The sequence below is a fragment of the Musa acuminata genome, chromosome BXJ3-10 (assembly GCF_036884655.1).
Source record: "Musa acuminata AAA Group cultivar baxijiao chromosome BXJ3-10, Cavendish_Baxijiao_AAA, whole genome shotgun sequence".
NCBI classification, from domain to species: Eukaryota; Viridiplantae; Streptophyta; class Magnoliopsida; order Zingiberales; family Musaceae; genus Musa; species Musa acuminata.
Window position 1 is genome coordinate 33,560,503 of NC_088358.1, and position 25,040 is coordinate 33,585,542.

General features: G+C 39.3%; 3 protein-coding genes across 5 annotated transcripts in view; 2 read left to right on the forward strand and 1 right to left on the reverse strand.

The window, feature by feature from the left end:
* Positions 1 to 2,077, forward strand: part of LOC135651918 (GPI ethanolamine phosphate transferase 1-like) — a 37,854-nt gene extending 35,777 nt beyond the window's left edge. For both annotated transcript variants that reach the window (XM_065172549.1, XM_065172550.1), the window contains one exon: positions 1,609 to 2,077. In XM_065172549.1, coding sequence (XP_065028621.1) covers positions 1,609 to 1,773 — 165 coding nt within the window. In that variant the 3' untranslated portion in view covers positions 1,774 to 2,077. The remainder of the gene's footprint in view (positions 1 to 1,608) is intronic.
* Positions 2,078 to 4,395: 2,318 nt separating this feature from the next.
* Positions 4,396 to 6,749, forward strand: LOC135651919 (U-box domain-containing protein 41-like). The gene has a single exon (XM_065172551.1). It carries the CDS (start codon positions 4,621 to 4,623, stop codon positions 6,463 to 6,465), a length of 1,845 nt encoding a protein of 614 aa, XP_065028623.1. The 5' UTR covers positions 4,396 to 4,620; the 3' UTR covers positions 6,466 to 6,749.
* A 791-nt stretch (positions 6,750 to 7,540) lies between these two features.
* Positions 7,541 to 22,043, reverse strand: LOC135651920 (uncharacterized). Of its 2 annotated transcripts, none has more exons than XM_065172552.1 (8): positions 21,105 to 22,043; positions 17,560 to 17,677; positions 14,977 to 15,122; positions 14,132 to 14,199; positions 13,526 to 14,049; positions 12,029 to 12,109; positions 9,690 to 9,752; positions 7,541 to 7,918 (listed from the first exon to the last, which is right to left on the reverse strand). In XM_065172552.1, exons 1-8 carry the CDS (start codon positions 21,242 to 21,244, stop codon positions 7,862 to 7,864), a joined length of 1,197 nt encoding a protein of 398 aa, XP_065028624.1. In that variant the 5' UTR covers positions 21,245 to 22,043; the 3' UTR covers positions 7,541 to 7,861. The 2 variants fall into 2 exon arrangements, with proteins under 2 accessions (XP_065028624.1, XP_065028625.1); XM_065172553.1 differs by lacking the exon at positions 21,105 to 22,043 and adding an exon at positions 17,798 to 17,945.
* Between the last annotated feature and the right edge of the window lie 2,997 nt (positions 22,044 to 25,040).

A 25,040-nucleotide genomic window follows, 5' to 3' on the forward strand; every position in this document is an offset into this window, starting at 1 on the left:
GGTCCAAAAGGAAACAATAAGTTGGTCCATTTTGGAGGTAGGTAATGACATATACTATCTCTAGCTATAGGCCCTACTCGAAGGTGGGTTGAAAAAGGCATCAACATTATGGTGTGGTCATCATATGCTTATATTGTCCAAATTATGGAATTATAATGATAGTTGAAATTTTACTTGTATTAACTGCCATATCAATCACGTGACTAGAGGGTACATGTCAACATACCATCTGATGTATGCTAGTTGCAGTCTAATAGGTTACTAAAACCGGTGTATGACTGGTATTTAGATTCTTGATCCATATATTGTCATCTTTATGTCGCACCTATTCTTCATAAAAAAAGGTCCAAGGTTCCAGTCTTGATGACATTTGTCAAGTTAAAATATTATTTCTGTCAATTCTGCCAGATCTTCACAAATGGGACCCTACAATTTCTTGGGCTGCTGCTTAAATTAAGCAAACAAGTATTACCATTGCACATGCTCCTGTTTATTTGATAACTCAGTTTATGGCAGCCAAATCTCTAGTTGAGAAATTTCATAGATATCACATGTTGAGTTGAAGTCCCCAACCAAGTGGGTCAAATGATGAAAAGTTAGATTGACAGTAGGGAGTCGAGGAAATAGAACAAGATAACTGTTTACCATTTTGTGATTGATTGATTACACAAGTCCTGGTCCAGTTAGGAATATATCCTAGCTTAGCTGTTGGTATGATTTTTGTTCTCTAGATATAGGGAAAGGTGATTAAGGTGTGATGTGTTGTGAAGGTGAGAATAGTGATAGTGCTGTGCCATGAACATGTGAGGCCTAGAGAAAGGTTGTGTGTGATGGAGAGACTAGAGTGCTGAGCAGTGCGCTTGCTACAGCTGCCTTGTGAGGAAAAGCAGCGAGGAGGTGCCACACTACGCATGTATGAGATAGAAAGGGCTGTACCTCAGTGCATGAGTGGCTGTGATGCATGAAAATGATTGACAGGATACTGAGGTGTTGGCCTGAGAGCGATGCTCCATCAAATGACCGAATGGAAAGAACGAGAGAGATCAAGGAAAAGAAATCTGTAAACTTCTGTGTGGAGTAAGCTTCCGTTGATAATATTGTTTTGCAGTTTATTACCTACATCACATCAATTAGTTTATCCTACTGATAAAAACTTGCATGTTGATCAAGATAGTAACTATGATTTAAACACATGTATGTATGCCTTTATAGACACCTTCATGGGTGAAACCGTATGTTTTTTTGCTCTTGAAAGTACTATTTAATGGAAATTATGCTTCAAACGTTTTTATATGTAGTTCAAATTTATTCTCTTTGATGTGGTTACTTCACAAATTATCTTCCTCAAAGTCCTGTAGCACTCTTCAATTGAGATGGGAAAATTACAAGTGAACTATCGTTGAGGGACCATTCCCGAACTGGTCCAATTATTATTTATGTCAGTTTTATTGGACAATTTCTGGTTAATAAAGATTGCAAGAGCTTTCAGCGTGATATTTAATGAAAAGTTATAGAACTCAGTAGAAATGTCTTTGGAAAGACTTGAAAGCTGAGCCACATAGATTATTAAAGTAATCATGGTTACTCATGTTCATCTTTACCAAACAGGTTCGCAACACTGGAAGTTGGATGGAAATTGGCAACAGTATCAGTCATTTTGGTCTTATGAGTGCCCAAGTAGTATTTGTTTTGCTGCTTTTGGCTCTTACTAGTATTTACACAAAAGATATTGAAGTACCATCACAGAAACTATCTTGGGGAAAAGCAACTTGAGATGCTACTTTCAGATTTCTGACGTGGGAACTACACAAATGACCCTTATTCTTTTTCAAGTGAGGTAGTTAAAACATCAGAGGGTTTTTTTTTTAATGCCTCTAGAATGAACAATTTATTGAAATTTTGTGAACCATTCATGTATTAAAAGTGTAAATTTCTCTTAGGTTTTCAGGTGCTATTTCTGAGTTTTCTCTGCACTAGTTGTATTGCTACCTACTAGGCTAGTATCAATTTCTTGTCATTATGGTTTTGCCTCATGACTTTCAAATTTGAGGATTATGTTTCTCAGCAACTTTGATGATTTGTTGTTGTCAAGCAATTTGAATTGAATGGGACTCCCAGCTTCTTCCTTTGTCATCCTAACATTGAAGTATTTATAACAGAGAGCTCATGGTCGAGCATATTTAACATCATTTTCCAATGGAACTCGAGTTTAATGAATGAATGTATGTATGCATGTTTGTTTCCATCCAAAGAAGAAGGATTTAAGATGCAGTATGCCTCGCCTAGCACAATGCAGAATATCCCGGTGGCCCCCCACCGGATCCTCCCTAAACTTTCACGAGCAGCTTTATGTATCGATCACTTTTGCTCACTTCCTCGTCGTCTGTGGGTGGTCTCTTTGGACATCTATCTACGCGACACTCGCAGCAACTTCCATTGGTTGCTCCAAGAAAGCAAAGCAACAAAAAGTAAAGATGAAGAGGATAAAGGCGAGCAGACCAGCATAAAGCGGCCTCCCAACCATAGAGAGAGGAGAGCAAAAATTATTCTGGACTCTCAACGTGCAGCTTCGTCTCTCTGTCTCCACGACACAAAAAAATTCTCATTCATTGCATGGATTTGAATATTATAACGATTCAGAGCTGTGGTGGATTAAGCAAGACACGTTCATCGGTCACTCAACCCGGAAAACACATCCAAACACTTGTTTGTTGTGTGTCTTTTCTTTCTTTCTTTCTTTCTTTCTTTCTTTCTTTCTTAAATATTGAACAATTATCACAAGATATATATATATATATATATATATATATATATATATATATATATATATATATACATATGATTTAAAGACTATACATATTGTCGTGTGATAAGAGGTCCAATACAAACTCAATGAAAATGAAGCATCAATGACCCTCACTGGCCAGTAGCACTATAGTTTAAGAACAATGATGGCCTGATAACATAAATTTGTAATTTTTCCCTCCTTTTTCAAGAACATTATTCAGCAGGCAAATCTGTGAAAAAGTTGCAAAGGTGTGAAAAAAGATCATAGTCAGACAGACAGGAAGATATGGAGCTAACTTTTCCTCCATCGATCCTATCTTATCTTTTTTGGTTGGGTGTCTAATTAGCTTCTTCACCCTTGTGGGAACACTTTGACGGACCCAATAGAATCTCACACCAACTCGAATGCTTAGGTTCTTCCACAAATACCACTCGATGTTTTCACACCACAAACGAAAACCCCTCAGGTAAATTTGTCTCGTTCGTGTTCTATCTGTACATGTTCTATCTGTCAAGCCACAGACAGCTTTTTTGTTTGTGGTGTAAATAAAAGACAACATGTTTCGATGTTGTATTCAGATCATTCCTTCATGGCATACATCGATTGTAAATATTATTAGTATTATTTGCTACAAAGCTCGTTTGCTTCATTAACAACTTCTTTTTAGGAGACTTATATTTGTTACTTAGGAGAGTTATGTCCACAGGATGATAAAAGTTGACATTAATCTCGTGTTGCAATACGTTTTCACGATGTCTGCGAATTGCAACCGATTCATTCGAATGGCATGTCAGAATCAATCTTAAAAGAACTTTCATGACGGAGTCCACAGTCAGTCATCTTTCTTCTCTGCTTTGATTGGGTCAAATAATCTCCTTCTCGTGGTGAGGAAGGCAAATTTCTACTGTGTGTTGTGTCATAAATTAATAATGGGAGCATGGGAAACATTCCCGACATCAAAGGAGGAACGAGCCATTTGTCTTGTCAGATAGACACAAACAAAAAATAAGATGCTCATCAACCATGGAGTTCATCGTATTCTGGGTTGAAAGAATATAATACATGGATGCAAGAGGAAAGAAGAAGACAAGATCAAAAAGATGATTCATTTTTATACATGTCGTATGTAAGTCACATAAAACCTTACTCGTTTGGTGGAATTTCCATGTTTAGAATCGACATCAAGCCTTTACTCATTGGCTAAAGGCTGTGTGTTTTTGTCTTCGGACTGACTAGTTTCTACTAGATTCTGACACTCGAGTCAGTAGAGTGGAAACTTCACTGGTTTAAGAGCAGAAGAAACTTCAAATTAAGAAGGAAGCGAGCCCAATAGTTATGCATCAATTAACTTGTGGGACAAGAATTACTTACTGATGATTCATTCATTCATTCATTCACCATCAATCAATCTTTCACGCTCCAAATAAAAAGTCGTGTTACTACAAAAATGGTGCTACTTAATATTCACAAAACATCTATGAATTACACCTATACTACTTACTAGTCCACTAGATTAAGACAACTTTACAATCTAAATACAAATATGTGAAGATCCACCGTTCACATGTTTAGATTTTATTTGGGTGTCATTTAGATTTGAGGAAAACAGGAATCTAAAATGATAGATTACAGACATACTTCTATAATAAATAGGCTTCTTCTATCATCATTCATGTCTTCGACATTAAGTCTTCTTCTTCTTCTTCTTCTTTCCCCTCTTCTTTTGTCCCGTAAAGTCGTCCTTTTTCTTCTTCCGAGAGAGGGCAAAGAAAAAAAAAAGAGGATGGAAGGATAAAGAACTGGCTGGATTGGGGGTAGGGAAGCAAGCTGACATGGGAAGCAGCAAGCTGCGGTGGAAGTTCTCCTTCCGCCGTCCCGCCGCCGCCGCCTCCTCGCCGTCGCACTCCGCTTCGTCTTCGCCTTCCTTCACGACGGAGATGCCGGTGGAGTTCCTCTGCCCCATCTCCCGCTCCATCATGGCTGACCCCGTCATCGTCCCCTCCGGCCACACCTTCGAGCGCAGCTGCATCCAGGGCTGCCTCGACCTCGCCTTCCCCCCGCCAGGCCTCCCCCTTGACCTCCACCTTCCCTTCTCCTCGCCGGCAGCGGCGCCGCAACTCCTCCTCATCCCCAACGCCGCCCTCAAGTCCGCCATCTTCGCCTGGTGCGCCCGCTGCGGCCTGCCCCCTCCTCACCCCGTCCCGACCGAAGCTGCCCTCGCCCTCGTCCGCTGTCTTATGCCCCGAGATCGATCTACTCCTCCTTCTGCCACTGTCCCAGTCGCCACAGCAACGCCCTCTGATGGCGGAAAAGACGAAAATGATGGAGCCTGCAATGGAGGTAAAGGTGAGGATGTGCGAGCTTCCGAGTTCTTCGAAGGCGGAAAGAGTCAGAAAGATGATGTTTTGGCTTCGGAATCGGAAGTGACGCTCATCACTCCTCCCTCTCCCTTCGAGCGAGAGCGGGAGAAGAACAAATGTTCCAGCTCTTCGACGGTGTCTACTCCGTCGTCGTCCTCTTGTCACTCATCGTCTTCCTATTCTTCTTCTGAGATCGTCGTCGTCGTCGTCGATGAAAGGCTGGATCGGGAGCGAATTCCAAGCGTCGCCAATTCGCCATCGCTGAGGACGACCGATGCGATGGAAGAGATCTTGATCGGGTCGAGAGATTTGGATGCCGGGCAGCAGGAATCCGCCGCGGCAGCCCTCCGTAAGGCCACGAGGGAGAGCCGCGACCGGCGCGTCGCCCTCTGCACCCCGCGCCTTCTCGGCGCTCTACGCCCCGTGCTCCTCTCGCCCTGCGCCGCCGTCCAGATCAATGCCGCCGCGGCAATTGTGAACCTATCGCTGGAACCGGTGAATAAAGTTAGGATTTTGAGGTCAGGCATGGTGCCAGCGCTCGTCGAGGTGCTCCGACGCGGCCACCCGGAGGCCCGCGACCACGCCGCCGGTGCCCTTTTCGGCCTCGCCCTCGAGGACGAGAACCGCGCCGCGATCGGCGTACTGGGGGCCATCTCGCCGCTCCTCAACATGTTCGCCGGTCCCTCCGCCGACGGTCCCCGCGCCCGCCGCGACGCTGGGTTGGCGCTCTACCACCTCTCCCTCGCCGCTGCCAACCGGTCCAAAATCGCGCGCACTCCCGGGGCATCGCACGCGCTGCTCGCGGTGGCGGCAGAGAGGGACGAGGAGGATGCAGCCGCTCCGGGGGAGCAGGGGCAGGGCCTGGGGCCAGCGACGATAGCGGCGATGGTGATCCACAACCTGGCCGGGTGCAACGAGGGGCGCGCGGCGCTGATGGGTGCAGGCGCGGTGACCGCTTTGGTGAGGCTGATCAAGGGACCGCCACTGACGGCGGCGGAGGAGCAATGCGTGGCGGCTCTGTACTGGATGAGCCAGGGGAGCCTGCGGTTCCGTTGTCTGGCAAAGGCTGCGGGGGCGGAACAGGTGCTGATGAAGGTGGCGACGGAGGGCGGCGGAGGAGGACCCCTGCGGGAGATGGCGAGGAGGGCGGTGAGGGCGATGCGGGGGGAGGAAGACGACGAGGCGGCAATGGCGGCCCACGGGTTCGGGGCGGAGGCGGACGGTAGCAGCGCCGTATCGGACGGGCTGATGTCGTTTCGGCGGCGTCGCAACGGCTTCGGTTGCAGACCGGATGGCATCAAGTCGGCCAAGTTCTGAAGCACGACCAAATGAGTCAACTCAGCAACGCATGTTCAGTTGGAGTTTGCATCTGTCTACTTAATATTTATTTCTCGTACGAGTTAGTTAGTTAGAGCAGTGGGTGTGGAAGTGCGTGTGCTTTTGTTTTTGAGCTCTTTGTAAATATTTTTGGTTGAGAAGGAAGGGACTATTGGAAACTTATACTACGTAGCTGACGAGAGCATCGGAGATGATGCTTATGTGGAGCTTTGGGATTCGTATTAGTATCTTGATTCTCTCTTTCTCTCTCTCTTTTTCCCTGATGTTGGTGGATGATGAACTTCATGTATTTATTTGGTTTGTTTTTTGGACTGGTGATGATAATTGAAGATTGCTCCAACAAGCAATCACATTTGATAGCTTTCATTCACTCTACTCTATTTAAAGCATGTTTTTTTTACGGAAAAGAACAAAAGTGGCAAGCAAAACTGACCGATTAACCTTTGCCGTATCAATTTTTTTTTTAATTTCATATTTATGATGTCATATATCAGATTTATGATTTTACATACAATTCAAAAAACCAGTTGGACCGAGAAAAGGAAGGCCGATAGGTTTATCGCATAAGAACAACAAAAAGACCAACATGACTTCTTTTTTTTTGTGCAAGGAAATCCATTCATGTACAGTAAATAACATTTTCAGATTCTAAGTAAAGAAGGATCAAGAGAGATTAAATTGTAGAGAACATTATTTTAACTTCTCAAAGAAAGACTGGGAAGACCTCCTATCAAACTATACAACTTTCAATTTACTTTTTCTTTGAACCAGTCTATAAAGCCAAAAAACATTTACAAGAAAAAGATATCCTTTCCTAAAAGATATTCTCTTTTTGTAAGGCCACTAGGAAAAGAAATTATTCAAGCGCCACAGTGTCACAGTGACAAAAAAATTTCTGCCCTTTCTATTCTGATTTAACAAATATCTTATAATTCTACCATCCAAGTGGCAGCATAAAATTTTAAATAGTCAATTCATAATCAGTGGTCCTCAACAAAAAAAGTATTATTACTTCTAATCTCCTTCACTAAGTTCTTGATTTTAGTCGATGGAATGCTAAACCGTTGTCCAAGCTGATCTATAATCATATCATCTAAATACATTGGCCAACTCTGACAACAAGTAGCACCACCACTATGGCTTTGAAGTTTTCTCCTGCTCCACATATAATCTAGTCCCCGTAAGAATGAGGATTTCTACAATACATTTTTGACAAAGCATTCGATTTACACTGAGGAATGCAAGTTTAGTCGTCTGCAAAGGTTGAATTCAAAATAAGGCTTCAAAATAAGCATTGACGGAGGATAAGATCCTAAGGTTTAATATAATCAATGGCCCCGACATGCGGCACAAAGACAACTAAGGCTTGGTCTTCTCACCGTTGCCGCTGTCTTGCATGAGATAAAGCTGCAAGAAGGATCTTCCTAGGGCCCTACAAGTGATACCAACATGCAAACCAGCAAGGAAAAATGTAACATATTTCTGTGATCTTTAAACATAAATGTAAGCCATATCAGAAGAAGAACATGTAAAACAAACTTTTCACAGTTCAGATTGATGACAGCACTCCAGGATCACAATTTTCACAGTCAACATATATATATCAAGTATATACAAAAACCAAAGAAAGGAGGTCACTCCTCAAGACACATAATAGCAACGGATTGCAGATCAGTTGCTACTCACATACTATGGAAGAAGATAGATACCATATTAGCAGATCTTAAATTCCCTATTATATGCTAAGTTGACATTATGCAAACTCATGACTCAACATATGGGAAACTATTAATAACAGAATATTGTCCACCAATATTGCTTCGAATTTTATTATAGTGGTCAATGGTGAATTAAAAATTAATGACCTAAGGATACTAGTATGACAATGAACCTTCAACTCCAAACTTCCATCAAATTATCATAAACAAGAATGCTCTTAGAACTTATAGTTGATTTCATAACCAGAATACAATGAATAGCTTCTTTTATAGTCACTAACACAAAACACCAGAAAAACATTTTTTTATAAATAATCTTTTTTAACAGCAGAAAATATGGTCAACTCAGCTTAGATGATAAATTTAGTTGATCAGTCTCTATTTTACTTATTTTCTTTACTAATTTCATGCTATAATATAAGACAAACAACTAAATAGAAGAAACTACTAAAAGAAATTACCAGATTAAAAAACCAAATATAAGAAAGGGAACAAAAGAAAGAGGCTGTGCTGGTCTCACATGCCACTGCCAATTGATGATTTTTGGTCACAATGGTGAGGCTATTCGGTTCGTGGGATAGAACAATAAGTATCTTAGTGGCTCTTGACAATGCCTGACATTATAGTTTGCCATGCATCCACATCCTATAGCATGCACTGGCATGCAATGGAGCGCATCAGCATGGTATCTGCCTTTATATGCATTGCTTGTATAACATAAAATTGAGTCCTAGCAAGAACCAATACTGTGATCCCCACAAAGTCAGCATGTTATGTATGTATTGTGGGTATACATGCTCACCTGATGATGAAATTATAATTAAATGTATAAAATCTGTTTCCTCAGCTGTTGAAACATTCTAAGCTTTCTATTACATAGATTATATTTGTTAAAATTAAAAAAAGCTTTTAACAGATCTAGAGCAACTGAGATGATGCTTGGTACACTATACATGCCCAAACATGAGATTATGCTTAATTTAAAATATGTCATCCACATAATCTATCATTTTCCAATTTTTCACGAAAGCTTTAGTGATCATTTGATATGAAGTGAAATAAAATAGTTTAATTTCTGATTACTACGGTTGAAACCATTTTACCCTTAAGTCAATAATGAATGCTCACCATTCAGGAAAATTGCATAAACATTGAAATATATTGTTCAAACTTCAAATGATGCTAGTTCATCAATGTTTTTATTTAGAAAAAGTATAATAAACCAAACAATACAATTCAATCCTATAAGGCAGGTTAGGTTTAAATTATTTCAACACCATAAATTTAAAAATCCATTAAAAAAATTAATAATGACTAATAAGAAGGGTGACAGAGTGATGGATCACCCAAGTATATGCTTGCACAATGTAGATATAATGCAAAATACATGTGCCAAGAAAATCTAGCCTTTGAAGACATTTCTTTGCATAATCAATGTGATTCTATAAGAAAGCGAAGAAAATAGTGCCAGCGACATAAACTTACCATGGGAATTCCCAATTCTTTTAGGTCAGTGTCTCCCATCTGCCTTAATGCAGTCATGTCAACCTGAAACCATATGCAATGCAGTGATTACAAAATTTTGTCAGATCAATCTTAAGCATTTTATCTGTAACTAATGGTTGTTGAAGAACTCTTCACCAAAGGGTTTGAAACAAATGGTTGAACCATAAATTTCATATGTAATATTTTTGTGAGACTAACTAAAGACAGGGCTTCTTTAGAATGACTTTTATCATACAAAATGATGCGATTAGAAAACACTTATCTCCAACTTAATAAAGTATTATTAAGTGTCAATTATTATTGCACGATGAATAAAATGGAGAAATTAACATGAAATGTTATCATTTGTGAATGAACCAAAACAAACCAAAAGCTCAAGAAAGGATTGGCGGCACCCTGAGATTAAAGATTCTAATTGAGCTGCAAAAGGAACATCTTGAATAAGGATAATCATGACTACAATTGCATGGCTAAGACATTATCAAGTTAGCAACTAAAAATTACAACCAAAGGAATAGTAGGAATAAATTTATTCTTGGGTCATGCAGTGATTGAAAAAGGCGCTCGCCTAGGCGCTCGGGCGAGGCGAGGCCCGAACGCCTCGCTAATGTCCCAGGCGGCGCGCTTCAAACAAGCGCCGCCTGGGCGCTCGCCCGAGCCCAGGCGCTGGGCGCTTCGGGCGAGTGCCTGGGTAAACCAAGGCGACCGAACCAGAATTTTAGGTCTGGTTCGGTCCTGGTTCGGTTGTTAGTTGGTTCAATCGAACCAACTAAACCGATATAACCCCAACCCTAACCCTTACCCAACCCTAACCTGCTGCCGATCCCGATCGCGATCTCGCTGCTCGTCGCTCCTGCTCCCGCTGCCGCTGTCGCTGCTCGCGCCTCCCGCGAGCCTTCCCGCTGCTCGCGCCTCCCGCGAGCCTTCCCGCTGCTCGCGCCTCCCGCGAGCCCTCTCGCTGCTCGCGCCTCCCTCGAGCCCTCTCGCTGCTCGCGCCTCCCGCGAGCCCTCTCGCTGCTCGCGCCTCCTGCGAGCCTTCCCGCTGCTTGCGCCTCCCTCGAGCCCTCCCGCTGCTTGCACCTCCCGCGAGCCCTCCCGCTGCTCGTGCCTTCCGCTCCCTTTCCCTTTCCCGCTGCCGCCGCTCACCGCTGCTGTTGCCGTCGCTCGCCGCTGCTGCTACCGCCGCTCGCCGCTGCTGTTGCCGCCGCTCGCCGCTGCTGCTGCCGCCGCTCGCCGCTGCTTCCTCGTTTCTCCATCAGGCTCAGTATACAGTATACTCTTAATATTAAGTTTATTTGAATTTTGAAATGATTAATTTTCTGTTAATAGATTAATAATATATTATTTTGATTTTAAAGTTGTTAATTTTTTATTTATTTGAAATTATTAATTATATTATATATTTTTATATTTTAGCGCCTCGCTTCGCTCGGGCGAGCGCCTGAGCGAGCGCCTAGCGCCTCAGGCGTTTGTGGACCTTGGCGCCTTTTGGCGCCTAGCGCTTTTTAAATCACTGGGGTCAGGTTTAGTTGCTTTAAGATTTCTCATCACATTTTGGAAATTTTTTGAGATTTTAAGATAGCAATATTATTGTAACCATTAGTCAGTTTTGGCAAACTATGGTCGTGTCCATTCAGAATAATTTATTTTTTGCAGTGGGGTCTAAAGTAGATTAGACATCCTATTTTGGTCCAAACAATCCCAAAATCAAGTTTCTAAATCTTATAATTTTTGTCTAAATTTTTGTGTCCATTTTAGCATTACAAACATAGCATACATTGTCTAGAAATGTATAAAGAAACATTGATAGAAAAAGAATAAGTTTCCTTAAATACTATTCTAGATATCAAAGATACATGCCCCCTAGCATAATTTGGACCAATCTACATGAAGGCATGCATACATGAGCATTAGCATGTTTATACATAATCTTCATGGCAAGATTTCAAATCCCAGCCCGGTCTGACATCAGTCCTTGCTCGGACTGGTAAATATCAATTGGTAACATAACCTAGTAAAATTCTAGACCATAAAAGAAAATTGTTGTCACACTTTAGTTAAACTAAAATTTAGCATGGGCACAATAGCCAAAATACATTAGCATTGAAAATAAGAGTTCTTAGTGAGTTCATAAGTTAAGCATGCTATTCAAAACTTCAACCACGAGATGCGACAGTCACTCTGACCAGCCATATTCTCAAAACAGTTAAATAACATGAACTAACACTGCAAGACATTGGTTGTCATAGAAGACTACAAATACCTACACAGAAATATAACAGTGGCAAGAAACACAAGAATTTGACAGAAAATAATACCTCTTCTGCCTGAAAGAGTATGGCATATTTTCCAAGCCCTAATGAATGTAGCAAGCTAGCAACTGTAAGAGGTTCCTCAGGCTGCAGAAGACAAAAAACCTCAAGAGGCGTTTATGAAGGAATCTTTGCCTGTATATAATACAAGGCAATACACATAAAATATATTATTAAAGAAAATGGTCATCACCAAAGTTAATGTAGGTAACCATCACTCATCTTGCAAGTTGTAACATAGCAAACTCTTGAATTAGTCCACAGCAATCCTAAATGCACACACTTGCAAAGAGATGCAGAAGTCAACAAGGTCTGGATCTTATGCCTCAATTGGCTGAAGCTCAGTGCCTTCAATAAGAAGTGTCTTATGTGCACACATTGTTAAAAAAACAATGCACAAAGGTGATCTTACAATATATAGCTGCAATAATCTTACTACTACAATGGTCATCAAAGTTGTACCAAGATATACTATATCAACCAAAGATTGATGTGCTGTGCCAGAAAGGCATGTTAATTGGCCTATCCATATCTTACCTTGGCATAAGTCAATATGACACACTGGCAAGCTCATGATGAACGGAGGAACTTTTTTTTGTGAAAATAGAGGATGAAGAGAGAGGAAGAAGAAGAAAATAACAATAAAATAAGACAACTACGAGATTCTGTCTCTGGGTTAAGGTCTCACACCTTCGCACATGAAGAATGGAATCATCCCATCGGAAAAACACATATGGTCTCATGCCACTAACACATAATATGGAAAAAGAACCTAATTAATTGATCTATTTTTTTCTGGTAATGTTTAATTACAATCTTTTGACTTCTTTATATGTTCCTCAAGTACAAAAAATGAAAATATAAAGATAAAAATATAATGATATCAAATCACAAATCATTTGTTCTTTCCTTCTTCGAAGAAGATAACATTCCGAATTTGACCTGTAAATAATCTTCAATTCTGAGTCACAATATCCTTGATTGACTTCCATTTTTGTATAGATAAATCTTTCATAAAATTTTCAATCGGATCTATAATCATCAATCAAAATCAAATTTTGATTTCTTCCATTTTTCCACATTTTCTTCCACTTTCTTCACCTTGGAGTAGTCTCGGAAATTAGATTTAAAAATATGCTAGATGTTTGGTAGTATGTGAGTTACAATCTTTTACAACTAGATGATTAAAGTTTGTGTACAATCTTCTTTGTTCTAAGATCCTTATTTTAACTTCATAAACAATTAATCCTAAACATGGATATCATGCCCATCAACCAGCAATCAAGTTCTATTTGACATAGCCATATTGCACAATGAGTAATTATCAAAGGATGAGCAATCCCCATGTGACCAATTATCAGTCAAAAGCTACTGTGGATAGTTGGCAAGTATCAAAGGCAATTCCTCAGATCAAATGTTCACATTTCATCTGGAGAGGTTCAAGTCAAGAAAAAAAAAGATTCACAGAAATGAGGAGCAATATGTAGGGGTTAAATATATTACCTTAAGGACACTTCTTGGCTCAATAATCCCTGGTGCAGGAGCTCGAACAACCGGATTTGCATTCACACTCATGTCCTTCGCCATAAAATTAAGAGATCTGGAAGCATCACCTATCCCACTATTTGTCAGAAAACTAGAGGGTCTAGAAGCATCTATAGATCTTATAGCAGATGCATGCCGCAGCTCCTCATATCTTCTAGAAGGAGGCATGTGCCTTTGAGTGCTGATAAACCTATCCGGAGAACCAAGCCTCTGCCGGTCCGACGTCCAAGTGTAAGACTTTCTATGTGAATCCAATTCCAGTAAATCATCTGCACTTCTTGTGGAAGGTATTCTCCTTCCAAGGCCAGAGGCACTTGATTCTGTTACATGTTGTCGGGAATCAGATCTGCTAGAAGCCTGTACATTTCGAGAGAGTTTTTCACGTAGGTCGACATCACGTTGTCCTTCAGCATCAAGATTTCTTCGAGATAAGCTTTTCTTCATAAGTTTCCATCTCAGATCATCTCTTCCAACCCGATGATCTTTATAAATTAAGGTATCAACAAATCAGGGAAAAGCAAGTTCAACAGAAAACAATTAATTCTGAGATCTTTAAATGGATACCAGTTTTGATTTGTTTGTCCCTCATATTCTTATTAATGAATCTTGAATCATGGCCGTCAGTCCTTTGACTGTAAAAACAGAAGCAATAGCACCAAACACAATGAATTATAAAGCAAAATTTGGTTACTCAGTAAAATGGGAGAAATATTAAACATCAAATCAGAATAATAGGCCTAAAATATTTTATCATAAAGCCAAGATCTTGACCCAACAAGTTGCTTTGTCAAGCATCTGATGTACAACTCAGAGCTGCTAAAGACCAAATCCCATCACAGCAGAATCTCTGTTAAGTGCTAAACAACAACCTCTGGAAGCAAAAAACTGTTCAACAAAAACAGATGTTGGTCTTGTTATCCAGCGTTTATCAAGTCACCAAACATTGGTCCAAGATCATAAATATCAGAAGCAATATCCACAAGTAAGATTGAATCAAGAGAAACCAGAATAAATCAAGAGAATAAAGAGAAATAGAACTCAACAAAAACAAATAGTCAAAAGTTGATTCATTACTAATAACAAAAATGCATATTTATACAAGAAGCATTTGAAAGGTTATAAAAAGTTGAACTCAACATAATTCTAAAGCTTGACGCTATCAGCCAGTACTAACAGCAAGAGTACACCCAGCCAAGCTGTCCAGTGGGAAAGAATAGGCATATATACGTAACCTGTTGAATTTCTCTAGCAACAAATGAAATGTGGAGATAGTTGTTTCAAAATGAAGAATCATCCATCAAAAAGTGAATATTTATCTAAAAAATGGTCCCAGATATGTTTTATTGTCGCACAGACCTATTGAGACTGAAAAAGGATGACCATGAGCCATTAGAAAGAGAAAAACACACCGTTTGTTTTCGTACTGCCTTCTATAAGAATTGTAATTGGCCGTGTTACTTTCCAACCTTTCTCTCACCGACCTTTTGCCTCCTAAGGAAGGCATGTCATCAACAGAATGACTACCATCAACTATAGGTCTTGCTCTCTTGACAACCTGCAAACATTACCAAGGAAACAGGTCAAGGTAGCTATTCGTAACTCCCTCAGAAAAGATATTTTTTTCACCAGATAAATACTCTGAAACTTATTTTTTTCTACATGACATAAGCAAATGCCTTCCAAGCAATTTCAAGTAAGGAATTTGCACAAGTTTTAATATGGCTAATAATAAGCAAATCGTATAAGAAATGGTAAGTTACTTACAGAATAAAAAAACAAATAAATAAAATGTATGTTCCTAGATCATAAAGGAAAAGATAATTATACTACATCGGCCAATAATAGATGCAATACATAAGCAATTTAATGGTTCTCTAATTTTTACCTCAGCCCTCTACTATGTCAACTTACTTTCACTATTAACACAGAAATTAATTCAACTTATTGCCACAGTGGTTAAGCTTTTAAGGTCCCAATTGGATGGAGATAATAATTCAATCCCAATTGTAAACCACAAAAATTTATCAAAACCAGTAAACTAAAAAACAAAAATTGAACAATAAATTCCATTGGAAGGAAGAAAACATAGCATCTCATCAATGCTACATAAGTCTCGAGACAACAAATGTTAGTCAAATCGCTGTCAACATTAATGAGCTCAACTTCTTGAGCAGCAGCTTCCAAGATGTCCAATGGCAAAAACTGCAGCATCCCACAGCAGCAGTATCAAGCCGCATAGGCAGCAACAGCGTTGTATGGCAGCAATGGCTGTTTTTTGAGTCCCCCATCCCCGCCCCCCTCTTCTTCTCCTCACATTCTCTCCTTCCATCCTGCTTCTCTTTTCCTTTTCTTCCAACACAACTGCTACAATTGGTGCAACCATCCAATAAGCAACTCCGGTACGATCCAAACATCAGATCCAATATATGTCAATAAAGTGCTCTTCAACGCCCAAGTCCAGATAACATTGATACCCTGGGTTCACAGGTTTATATGCAAGCAAAAAAAAGCTCAATGGATGAACTGTTAACCTCAGTTCCTTTGATGCATTTAACAACACAAGTAGCCCAATGCTTGAACATAGATTTCTCTGTAGGCTAATGATAAATCCAGATGCTTCAAAGTTCAAACAATATAATATATCAAATATTTTGAATACTGAATATCCATTAAAACAAGGTGATGATACATCACATATAAACCACTTAGATGTAGAGTTCTATATGACAAACAAGTGAAGTAGCAACTAAAAACTACAAAAGCTATGCTTTGTACTAAGGTTGGAAGTCATGTGAAACTTAAGAGTTTGTGATTAAACATAATTCACTAGGTGAATCCTCATCATTTTAATACCCAAAACATCTGCTTTATTTCCAAACACATTGGATTCTTGAAATAACCATAAGCTACTGAAAAACTGACTTTCTAGCTTCTTTCATGCAAAGGAGGCTTTTTTTGTTTTTTATCCTCTTTGCCTGATCGACACCAAAGTAAGATAAGTTCTTCTTGAGATAACAAAAAAATAATATAAATTTTTATTATGAATACCAATTGAAAAATAGGGAAGGAAAATATTTCCTTTATTCAGGAAACAAAGAAGTATAATACCACCAACGGTCATGGATACCATACTATCAATTATTATGTCATCAGTTGAAAAAGATCAAGATGGACATCAATTCAATAGTTCTCGGTCATCCTTGTAATGGTTGTTTGACACAGAAGGTAAACCATACAATACTTCTTTTAATAAAAGCACAGGAGGACATGCATTTACTTATTGATAATCAATCTTTTAGCTATTGTATGTCCGAGGGATCTCCAAAAGGATTTCCAAATAGTATTATCAATGAGACAAATCCAATGATCTGCAATGATCCAAGCATGCATGCATTCCCATGTGGCTCAAATTCAAATCTATGAATATGATTTTTATTAATCTATCAAATGATATATGCACATGTCAACGAAGTGAACGATGAATGTAAGAAATTTTAATAAACAAAACATGTAACGGATTCTTATAAAAACATAAGCAAGGGACGATTTTTGTTCTTAAAGAAAAAGGGGCTTAACAATTTTTTTTTTTCTAGGAATGAGAAAGAACCAATGTGGTATGCTATTAAGGAGATGGACCCATATCTAACCAGTCAAAAACAAGACTGAAAATCACTCCTAGTGTTCGCAAAAACATGTCCCAATTGCGAAACGATATAAGAAATTCTCTTCACACAAAAACCAAAGGGCACCCGCAAATGCAAGCCACCGAACGACCAACGAGAAGTAGAGTTGACGTGTAAGGACACTAAATGGCGAACGTGCGTCAGCTCTTGATTACCATTACCTAACCCTAGAGCAGAAGGCCCTAAATCAAGCACCTCTAGCCGAAGAAGAAGCGTAGACATCACATGATCCTAAAGAACAGATGCACAAAGGGGGGGGGGGGGGGGAATGTGATTCGAAAGAGAAAGAGAGGAGGAAGAAGGATTCACCTGACCGCTTCGGCCTAGAGTAATGGTGAACTGGGGGCGAGCGGACATCTGCTCTTCTGATCGTCCTCCTCGATTATTTTGTTCCTTCACTAGCAATTCCTCGCTCGAATCAGAAACCCTAACAAACCAAGACGGAAAGAGATCAGGCTCTTGCTCTCGCCCGAGAGGCGAGAGACGGACGAGGGTTGGAGGAGACCAGCAGAAGGAGATGCGGGGAAAGGGGGGATCATTTATGTACCTCGGAGCGTTCACTAATCGTCAATCATCAACACGAAACAAACCATTCAAGAGAGGAGGCAACGAGGAAAGCCTGGACTCGGAGGTCGGTTCGTTTCAATAAAACATAAAAATAGCTTATTACTATTGTTATTACCACTACTTTCTTTTTCTTTTTCTTTTTCTTTTTCTTTTTCTTTTTTTAAATCCTTTTCTATTTTCCTTTTTTTATTCCGATTTATTTCATTTTTCCGGTAAAGTATCCCTCGTTTTCAGGAAATTATTTTTTACGTAATACGTAGAATATCCTAAATTTGACAGCTACTTACCGACCTTTTTCTTTCTCTTTCCCTTAAATCGATCCATAGGGTAAATTAGTCAAGTTATTTTTATCATTATTAAGAAATTATTATATTATATTTTTCTTAATATTACTCAAAATATTATAATATTATGATCATTTCATAGAAAAAAAAAAAAGAGAAAGCACAGATAGATGGCTAAGGGTATTCCAAGTATTAGATTAAAAAAATAAAATATATATATATATATATATATATATATGTAGATAGATTTTATATTAATTATATCCCCACTTTGTACTAATTTTTTGTTGTTTTTTTGTTTTAATTAACTAAAAGATTTTACTTCACATAATTCCATCATATTTTGTATGTCGTAAATAGTTCCTGTAGCTTAAGTGTCCTCTTCAAAAAACAGAAATATAGTATAGTAGAAACGTTTAAATTAGTTTGATTCTTTAAATCGATAGATGATTCATTAGCATTAGATGTACACAAACAAACAATCTATAGATAATTGCACATTTGGTGCTTCTTTGAAAAGGTGGCCATTTGCAAATTTTCTACGTTGAGGTGACAGGAATGACTATTTTGATCTATTATATTCTTAGTGCACCAATTATGCTAAAGGTTCTCGTCTATTTTTTTAACTTATCAGTGCACCAGTTATGTTGTTCATAGAAATCCGATCTCGATACATGTCAATTGATAGTGTGTTCATATGAAGATAAGATTATTATTGAGTAATACATGACATTGGGTGACTAAAGTGATGACATATTAGTTGTACCTGATGTTAACGTGTCAGTCATATCATATCTAATATAACATATGTTCCTCACTTTTTGGATGAAGGAGGATCGTAAATTTGGGTCAAGAAATATTATTCGCTAAAGGCCTAATGATATAAAAGAATAAGAGATGTAACGCTAAATTTCTCGTAAAGTTGGCACAAGTTAATTTGCCCAACCTAGTCTACTTGACTTAGTCGATCCAACTTAATCCTTTCGTCGAGCTCTCAATCAATCTAATACGTGGGCGATAGTGGTGAAGTAGAATAATATGACTAGTTGCAACGCTGATCAAGCAAGTGGCAATGGCATGGTTCCAACGATTACTAGAGTCCAACATGAGGGTCGAAGATTTAGGGCTTCGATGAATGATGATGTATTAGTTTAAGAAAATAAAAGGTGACAACATGCAAAGGATTGAGAAACTGTGCTAAGTGGCATGCTATGATGGGTCAAATGACTAGGTGCAAAGGTACATGAAGGACAACACAGTCCTGTTGCATTGACATAATAGGATTAAGTGACTAGGAACGATGGCACACTTAGAAGACTAGGTGTGGTGGCATGATAGGGTTAGGTGACCGGGCATGGTGGCGAACCTATAAGGTTGGGAGTGATGGCACGATAAAGTTAGGTAAACAAGCGTATGAGTGCACAAAGGGCTACGAGGCTGAGTGTGGTGGTGCAATAGGATTAGGTGACCAAGCACGATGGTGCACAAAGGGCTACGAGGCCGAGTGTGATGGTGCAATAGGATTAGGTGACCAAGCATGATGATGCACAAAGAGCCAAAAGGCTTGGTGTATGATAATGTGATAGAATCAAGCGAACATATATGGAAGCACACAAAGGGGCCATTATATCATCTATCCAAGGGGTGTGCCCGTTTGGTTTTTCATAACAGATATTAGACCATATTTTTCTTATACAAAATTTGAATATATATATATATATATATTTGTGAAAATTTCAAGACTGCTTCTTTGAGTAATTAATCAAATTTGGGTATTGTTAGCCACAATCAAGCCAACTGGTGTGCAATATATCTAAATCCATTAGGTAGAATGCACACAGAAATATACAAAGCCATGTCTATGGGTTTAAATCATGGATAATATTTGAATAATGATAAGAATAACCATGGTAGAAGACCAAGCAGATTTTTTTTTTTCTGGGATTTCGGTCATATCAAAATTGTAGATATCCAACCAAAAAAAAAAAAAAGAAAGTCACAAAACTCCACCAGATTTAACAAAAACCAATTATTTTGTGTTTGAAAATTTATATATAGATAACTAAACAGATAGATATATATCTATTTGAGAGAGATGGATTAATAGATTGTATGTATTTTCAGAAGTTATATTTTGCATATAACAATTATCTGTCCAGTGAACCTGAACAATTTCACTTTCATGGTTAAGCTATGACACTCCTCTCCTGATTTAGTCTGAAACATTACAAGTAAGCTAATGCTTAGATTATAGAGATTAGGGTTTGATCAATAATAGATAGATATATTATTATTAATTTAACTTAAGCATTTTGATCTACTAGTTTAGGCTCAACCGATTTATTTGGCTACCTATCCTATTGGATCAAATTATGACAATTGAAATAAAAAGCGAACAAGAGCAAAAATAAACTTTTAAATCTCATGTACAATGTATAACTTAAAACACTCCCAAAGTTTACAACCAGGCTTCATCCTTTCCTATCCAAAAAGACAAACAAAATAAGAAAAAGCTTGTCCTCCCAACAGTTGAGAAACTAATAATTGCTTGACAACAGCCATCATTTGAAGCATTTATTTGTTTAGCAGATATATAATAAACTTCTTTTTCTTGATTCACCAGGAAAATACATTCAGAAAAGAAGAAGGACAACGTTGCTTGATGTCATGAGATCATTATAATTTGCATTTATAGTAATTATTAAGTTGGAGAAGGAAAGAAGAAACCAAATTTGAAAGGATAAACATGGCCAAAATGCTTGGAATTCTCATATATGTAGAGGAGCATGGACAAACAATCAACTAATTAAGCGATCTTCTTGACCTAACATGACTATGACTTTGATGGATCTTTCACCATTTCATTTCATGCACACAAAAAGTACTTGCATGCGACCAAGCATCAACTACATGCATGCAGTATCCTTCCTGACAATTTGGAATTTGGTGAGCATGCATGAATCTAATTTGCATGCATCGAATTAGATGCTAGAATACAATCACCTTGTAGAAGGATATGGAGGGCCTTCTTTGCACTTCGCTGCTAGAGATCCTCCTTCCACATGGATCTTTGCATATCTACTGATGCAACCCATGTCCTTGAGACAAACAGAAGAAGATACTAATACCATCATCTTGATCATGGAAGAAATAAGTTATATGTAATTAATTGTATTCTCCTCCTCCTCCTCCTCCACAAGGATGTGATTAATTCATGAGTATCTGCAGAAGGAAACCCTCTTTCGAAAAGAAAAATTAACAGACGACATAGTCCAAACAACAGACTCCATCTCACACCATTGTTAGGGTTCAATAATAGATAACTTGAGAGGAAACACAACAGAAGCACAAATGAAGTATATAGGATGGAAATACTCTAGAATAAGGCTCTTTGTTTCTCATATATGTAAGCCAAGAATAAAGAGATCGGACCAAGACGCTTGATTCCCCAAAGGAAGTCCGGAAGAGAAGGAACCGATGCTCTCCATGAGCTCCCATGTCCAAGACATCGTATCCCCTCTTCTCCTCCTTTTTAACTTGATTAAGCTTTGCTTCCTTCTCCCACCTGTTCTACCAGGCTGATGGGGGTGTAATGATGAGTGACCAAGTGAAAAGAAGAGGTGGATGATGATGATGATGGTGGTGGTGGTGGTGGGAAGGCCATGATTGGTGTTGGGAAGAAGAGTGCGGAGGAGGAAGGAGAGACCCTAAGCGGCTGGTGATGCTGGTGGTACCGCTGCTCCTCTTGTTTCCCATGATCACATGGGAGAAGCATCATGAAGCCCATAACAAACCCTCTCCTCCCTCTGAAAAGAGGATGCTGATGTTACTCACCGAGTTACTCTTTCATGCTGGTTCTGACCAATCCCTACGCCGAAGAATACATGGTTTTCCGTGCCAGCCTCAGCTAACAGCAAGGTGTCACTGCGTGTTCTTCTTTTTTTCTGAGGCTAAGAGAGAGGGGACTGCAGCTTCAAAAAGACAAGGGCAGGTCACAGGTGGGTTGAGCTAATGATGGGCTAAGCAAAAGAAACTAAAGAAAGGGGGCATGTGCCAGGAGGTGTCGCCAGAGAAATGAATCCTTTCTTATCCTTCAAACCCTGGAGATATATGAACGGTAACTGTGCAGTCCTCATCGGTGTCACCTTTGTTTGGCCTTTGGGAATAGGAAAAGCAGTAAATGCGTGTACTCTTGGGAGCATATGCTGGCCAAAATCCCAATGCAAAGGTGCTAAATTCATCTTTAGCACATGAATGAGGAAAAACCCTCTGAGTTCAACAGTTGTTATATGAAGAGAATTTGAATCCACTGTTAGCAACAGCTGAACACTCGTTTCTAAGAGTTGACCTACCAAAGGAGAACAAGCAAAAAAAAGCATTCACACACAGCATCAACATGGTTTCTTCTTCAGCTTTAGAATTAATTAGTCTCTACACAGAAGCAACAAGCAGGCCCTTAAAGTGACGGGAGGGGAAAGGCCTTTTGTATCAATTCTATCATCAGGAGGAGGAGGAGTCCGGTGCTTAGATTTCCTATAGAAAGATGTGTGGCAGCCCCACGTTGGTGACACTATGACATCAATATCCTGCAAAGATCTTGTGCAGTGTGACAACACAACCCTTTCTTCCCTTCCTTTTTCTTCGCATGCCAAACAAAAGGTTACATGAGATAATAATGAATTTAAGTTGCAAGCGAGTTGGGCATGTAACAAGGTCTGCACTAGATGTCAACAGATTGCTTTCGAGGTTTTGAAATCGTCGGCGTTGCTCCTTTGAGATCAATTCCACGTAAAAAGTATTGAGCGCTGCAGATGTTTCGGAGGATCGACAAGCCCTAACGAGAGCTATACATCCATCTATCGTTGGTGTTTTTTACAGTGCATACATATTTACTGGAAGAAGAGGGAAACAGTCGGGAGCAAGGAAACCCCAACTTTAGTTCTATCGATTATTGAAGACGATGATGACCAGAGGGAGGCGATGCAGCAAACAAGAAGACACTCGAACTCAATGACGCCATCAATCTATTTTGTTCCGTCCAAGCGTCTTCATCTGTATGGTGTCGAATTGTTTGGGTGCGTGACTGCTTCAAGTTCCGAGCCTGAAGAAAAAGCTTTCCTTGGGTTTTGTCGGTCTTCATACTATATTGTCAGCTTATAATTTGCCGGCATCTGTGTCTGTGCCACTCTCTCGATTCCGAATGCTGCTGTGTGGTGCATAACAGTGAAGTACAATCCTGACGAGGACTGTTTCCGACTGCATTTGGGCATTAACAGTAATAGCTCATTATAGATGGACGAAAAGAAAGGTACGGTATGGTGACCAAAATTGAAGCTTGATGACGAGGTCACGGCACAAACATTCGTGGGGATCGCTATGCTCGTAAAGATTCCGAACCATATAGCACAGGATTTCATGAACGCTAGCTAGCACTATCGAGATCCAAGCTCATTAACTATATTAAGCCTGAAACATTAGTCTAAAATGCTTCAACCTAGGTTGATAGTATCATACTATTAAGATCCTAAGATCATCCTATCCTGCAAGTCAATTCAAATATTTATCCATATTGAATCTGAATTGGAAGTGGCTTAGAACGATTAATCTTGATGAGGGGAAAGGTAGGCGCTTTCCCGACTTGTAAGCCCAAATCCAGCACCAAAGTAGTTTCATCCTGACCCATAGCGTAGGCCTTACAAGAACAGTAGCAATCCAATGAAATAGTTGTCGATCACGCTGTCGGTAAGAATGAGTTCGATAGACATGGATAGCGGAGTTTCCAAAGACAAATAAATATTGTGAGATTATATTGAAATGTTCGATAGAGTTTCTAATAGTTTATTCTAATGAATTCGAATTTCTTCTTTATCATTTATTTTTTAAAAAAAAATAAAAATTAAATTAAATTAGATAAAACACTGCACTTATTTTATAAGACTAAAAAGAAAAAAGAGCAATAAAATATAGCCAGATGGTTCGGACACTTTGATCAATTTCATGCAATGCTATGAGAGGAAAAGAGAGGAAGAATAGTGGATAAGAAAATTAATATTTGATAGAAAAGTCAGTGCACATTTATAAGTCCATCAGAATCTACTTTTTAGATATAGTGATATTGATGTTAAAAACAACTTCTTATTGTTCAAAACTTATCTAAAACATGCTTATATGTCTCTTATTAGTTCGATTTTCTAGTAGCAATCCGGTGGAGAGAGAACAACAAATCAAGAACAGGAGGAGGATGAGAACGGCCATCAGAATCCTTTATGTCCATCCCATTGCTGCTTGGTTTATAGCCGCAAAATTGTTGGGCTTAAATAGGAATCTTGGAATCCTATAAATCGAAGCATCCCCAATGGTATATAACAGGAGATATGTAAAATTAAAGATTTTATATGCATTAGTTTTAGCAGAGACGAAAGGTCAGAAGAAGAAGAAGAAGAAGAAGAGCAGGGGAGGGTGGCATCTCCTGACTCGAATCACCAAAGAATTCCTACAGTTTGGGGAATGGTCGTAGAAAGATTATATATAAATATATGAAATCTCCGCATTGGATGCTTCAAAGATCCGCCCACTTGGATGTTTGGATACCTGAAAGAAAGCTCACACGACGCTACTCATCATTACTTGTATGGCTTTTGTGTAGTGGCCTCGTGCAATCAATGTATCTGCATCACCAGGGTCCATCCAAAGCTTTTACTTTCGAGCACGAGAGCATGCAGGCGAGCACCACCACCACCTCGCTCAACTACCCTGCGACATGGAGTTCTTTCAGCAACCTTTTAAGGCAAGAATGGAATCGTCAACATTGTCTCAGCTGCTAAGAAAAAAATGATCCTTTTTTCCCTTCGGTTAATGATTAAACTCACTCTGGGGGATCCATGGCAGCGGTTCTGATGATGACATGAGTTGGTAACCATGAAGGAGGTGAGAGTAGTG

Excerpts from the sequence above, each read along its gene's own strand:
- LOC135651919 (XM_065172551.1), top strand. The coding sequence starts at position 4,621 with ATGGGAAGCAGCAAGCTGCGGTGGAAGTTCTCCTTCCGCCGTCCCGCC.
- LOC135651920 (XM_065172552.1), bottom strand. The coding sequence starts at position 21,244 with ATGATCAAGATGATGGTATTAGTATCTTCTTCTGTTTGTCTCAAGGAC. Across the intron at positions 12,110-13,525 it reads AGCCAAGAAGTGTCCTTAAG|CCTGAGGAACCTCTTACAGT; the intron begins GTAATATATTTA and ends TGTCTTCTGCAG. Across the intron at positions 9,753-12,028 it reads TACTCTTTCAGGCAGAAGAG|GTTGACATGACTGCATTAAG; the intron begins GTATTATTTTCT and ends ATATGGTTTCAG.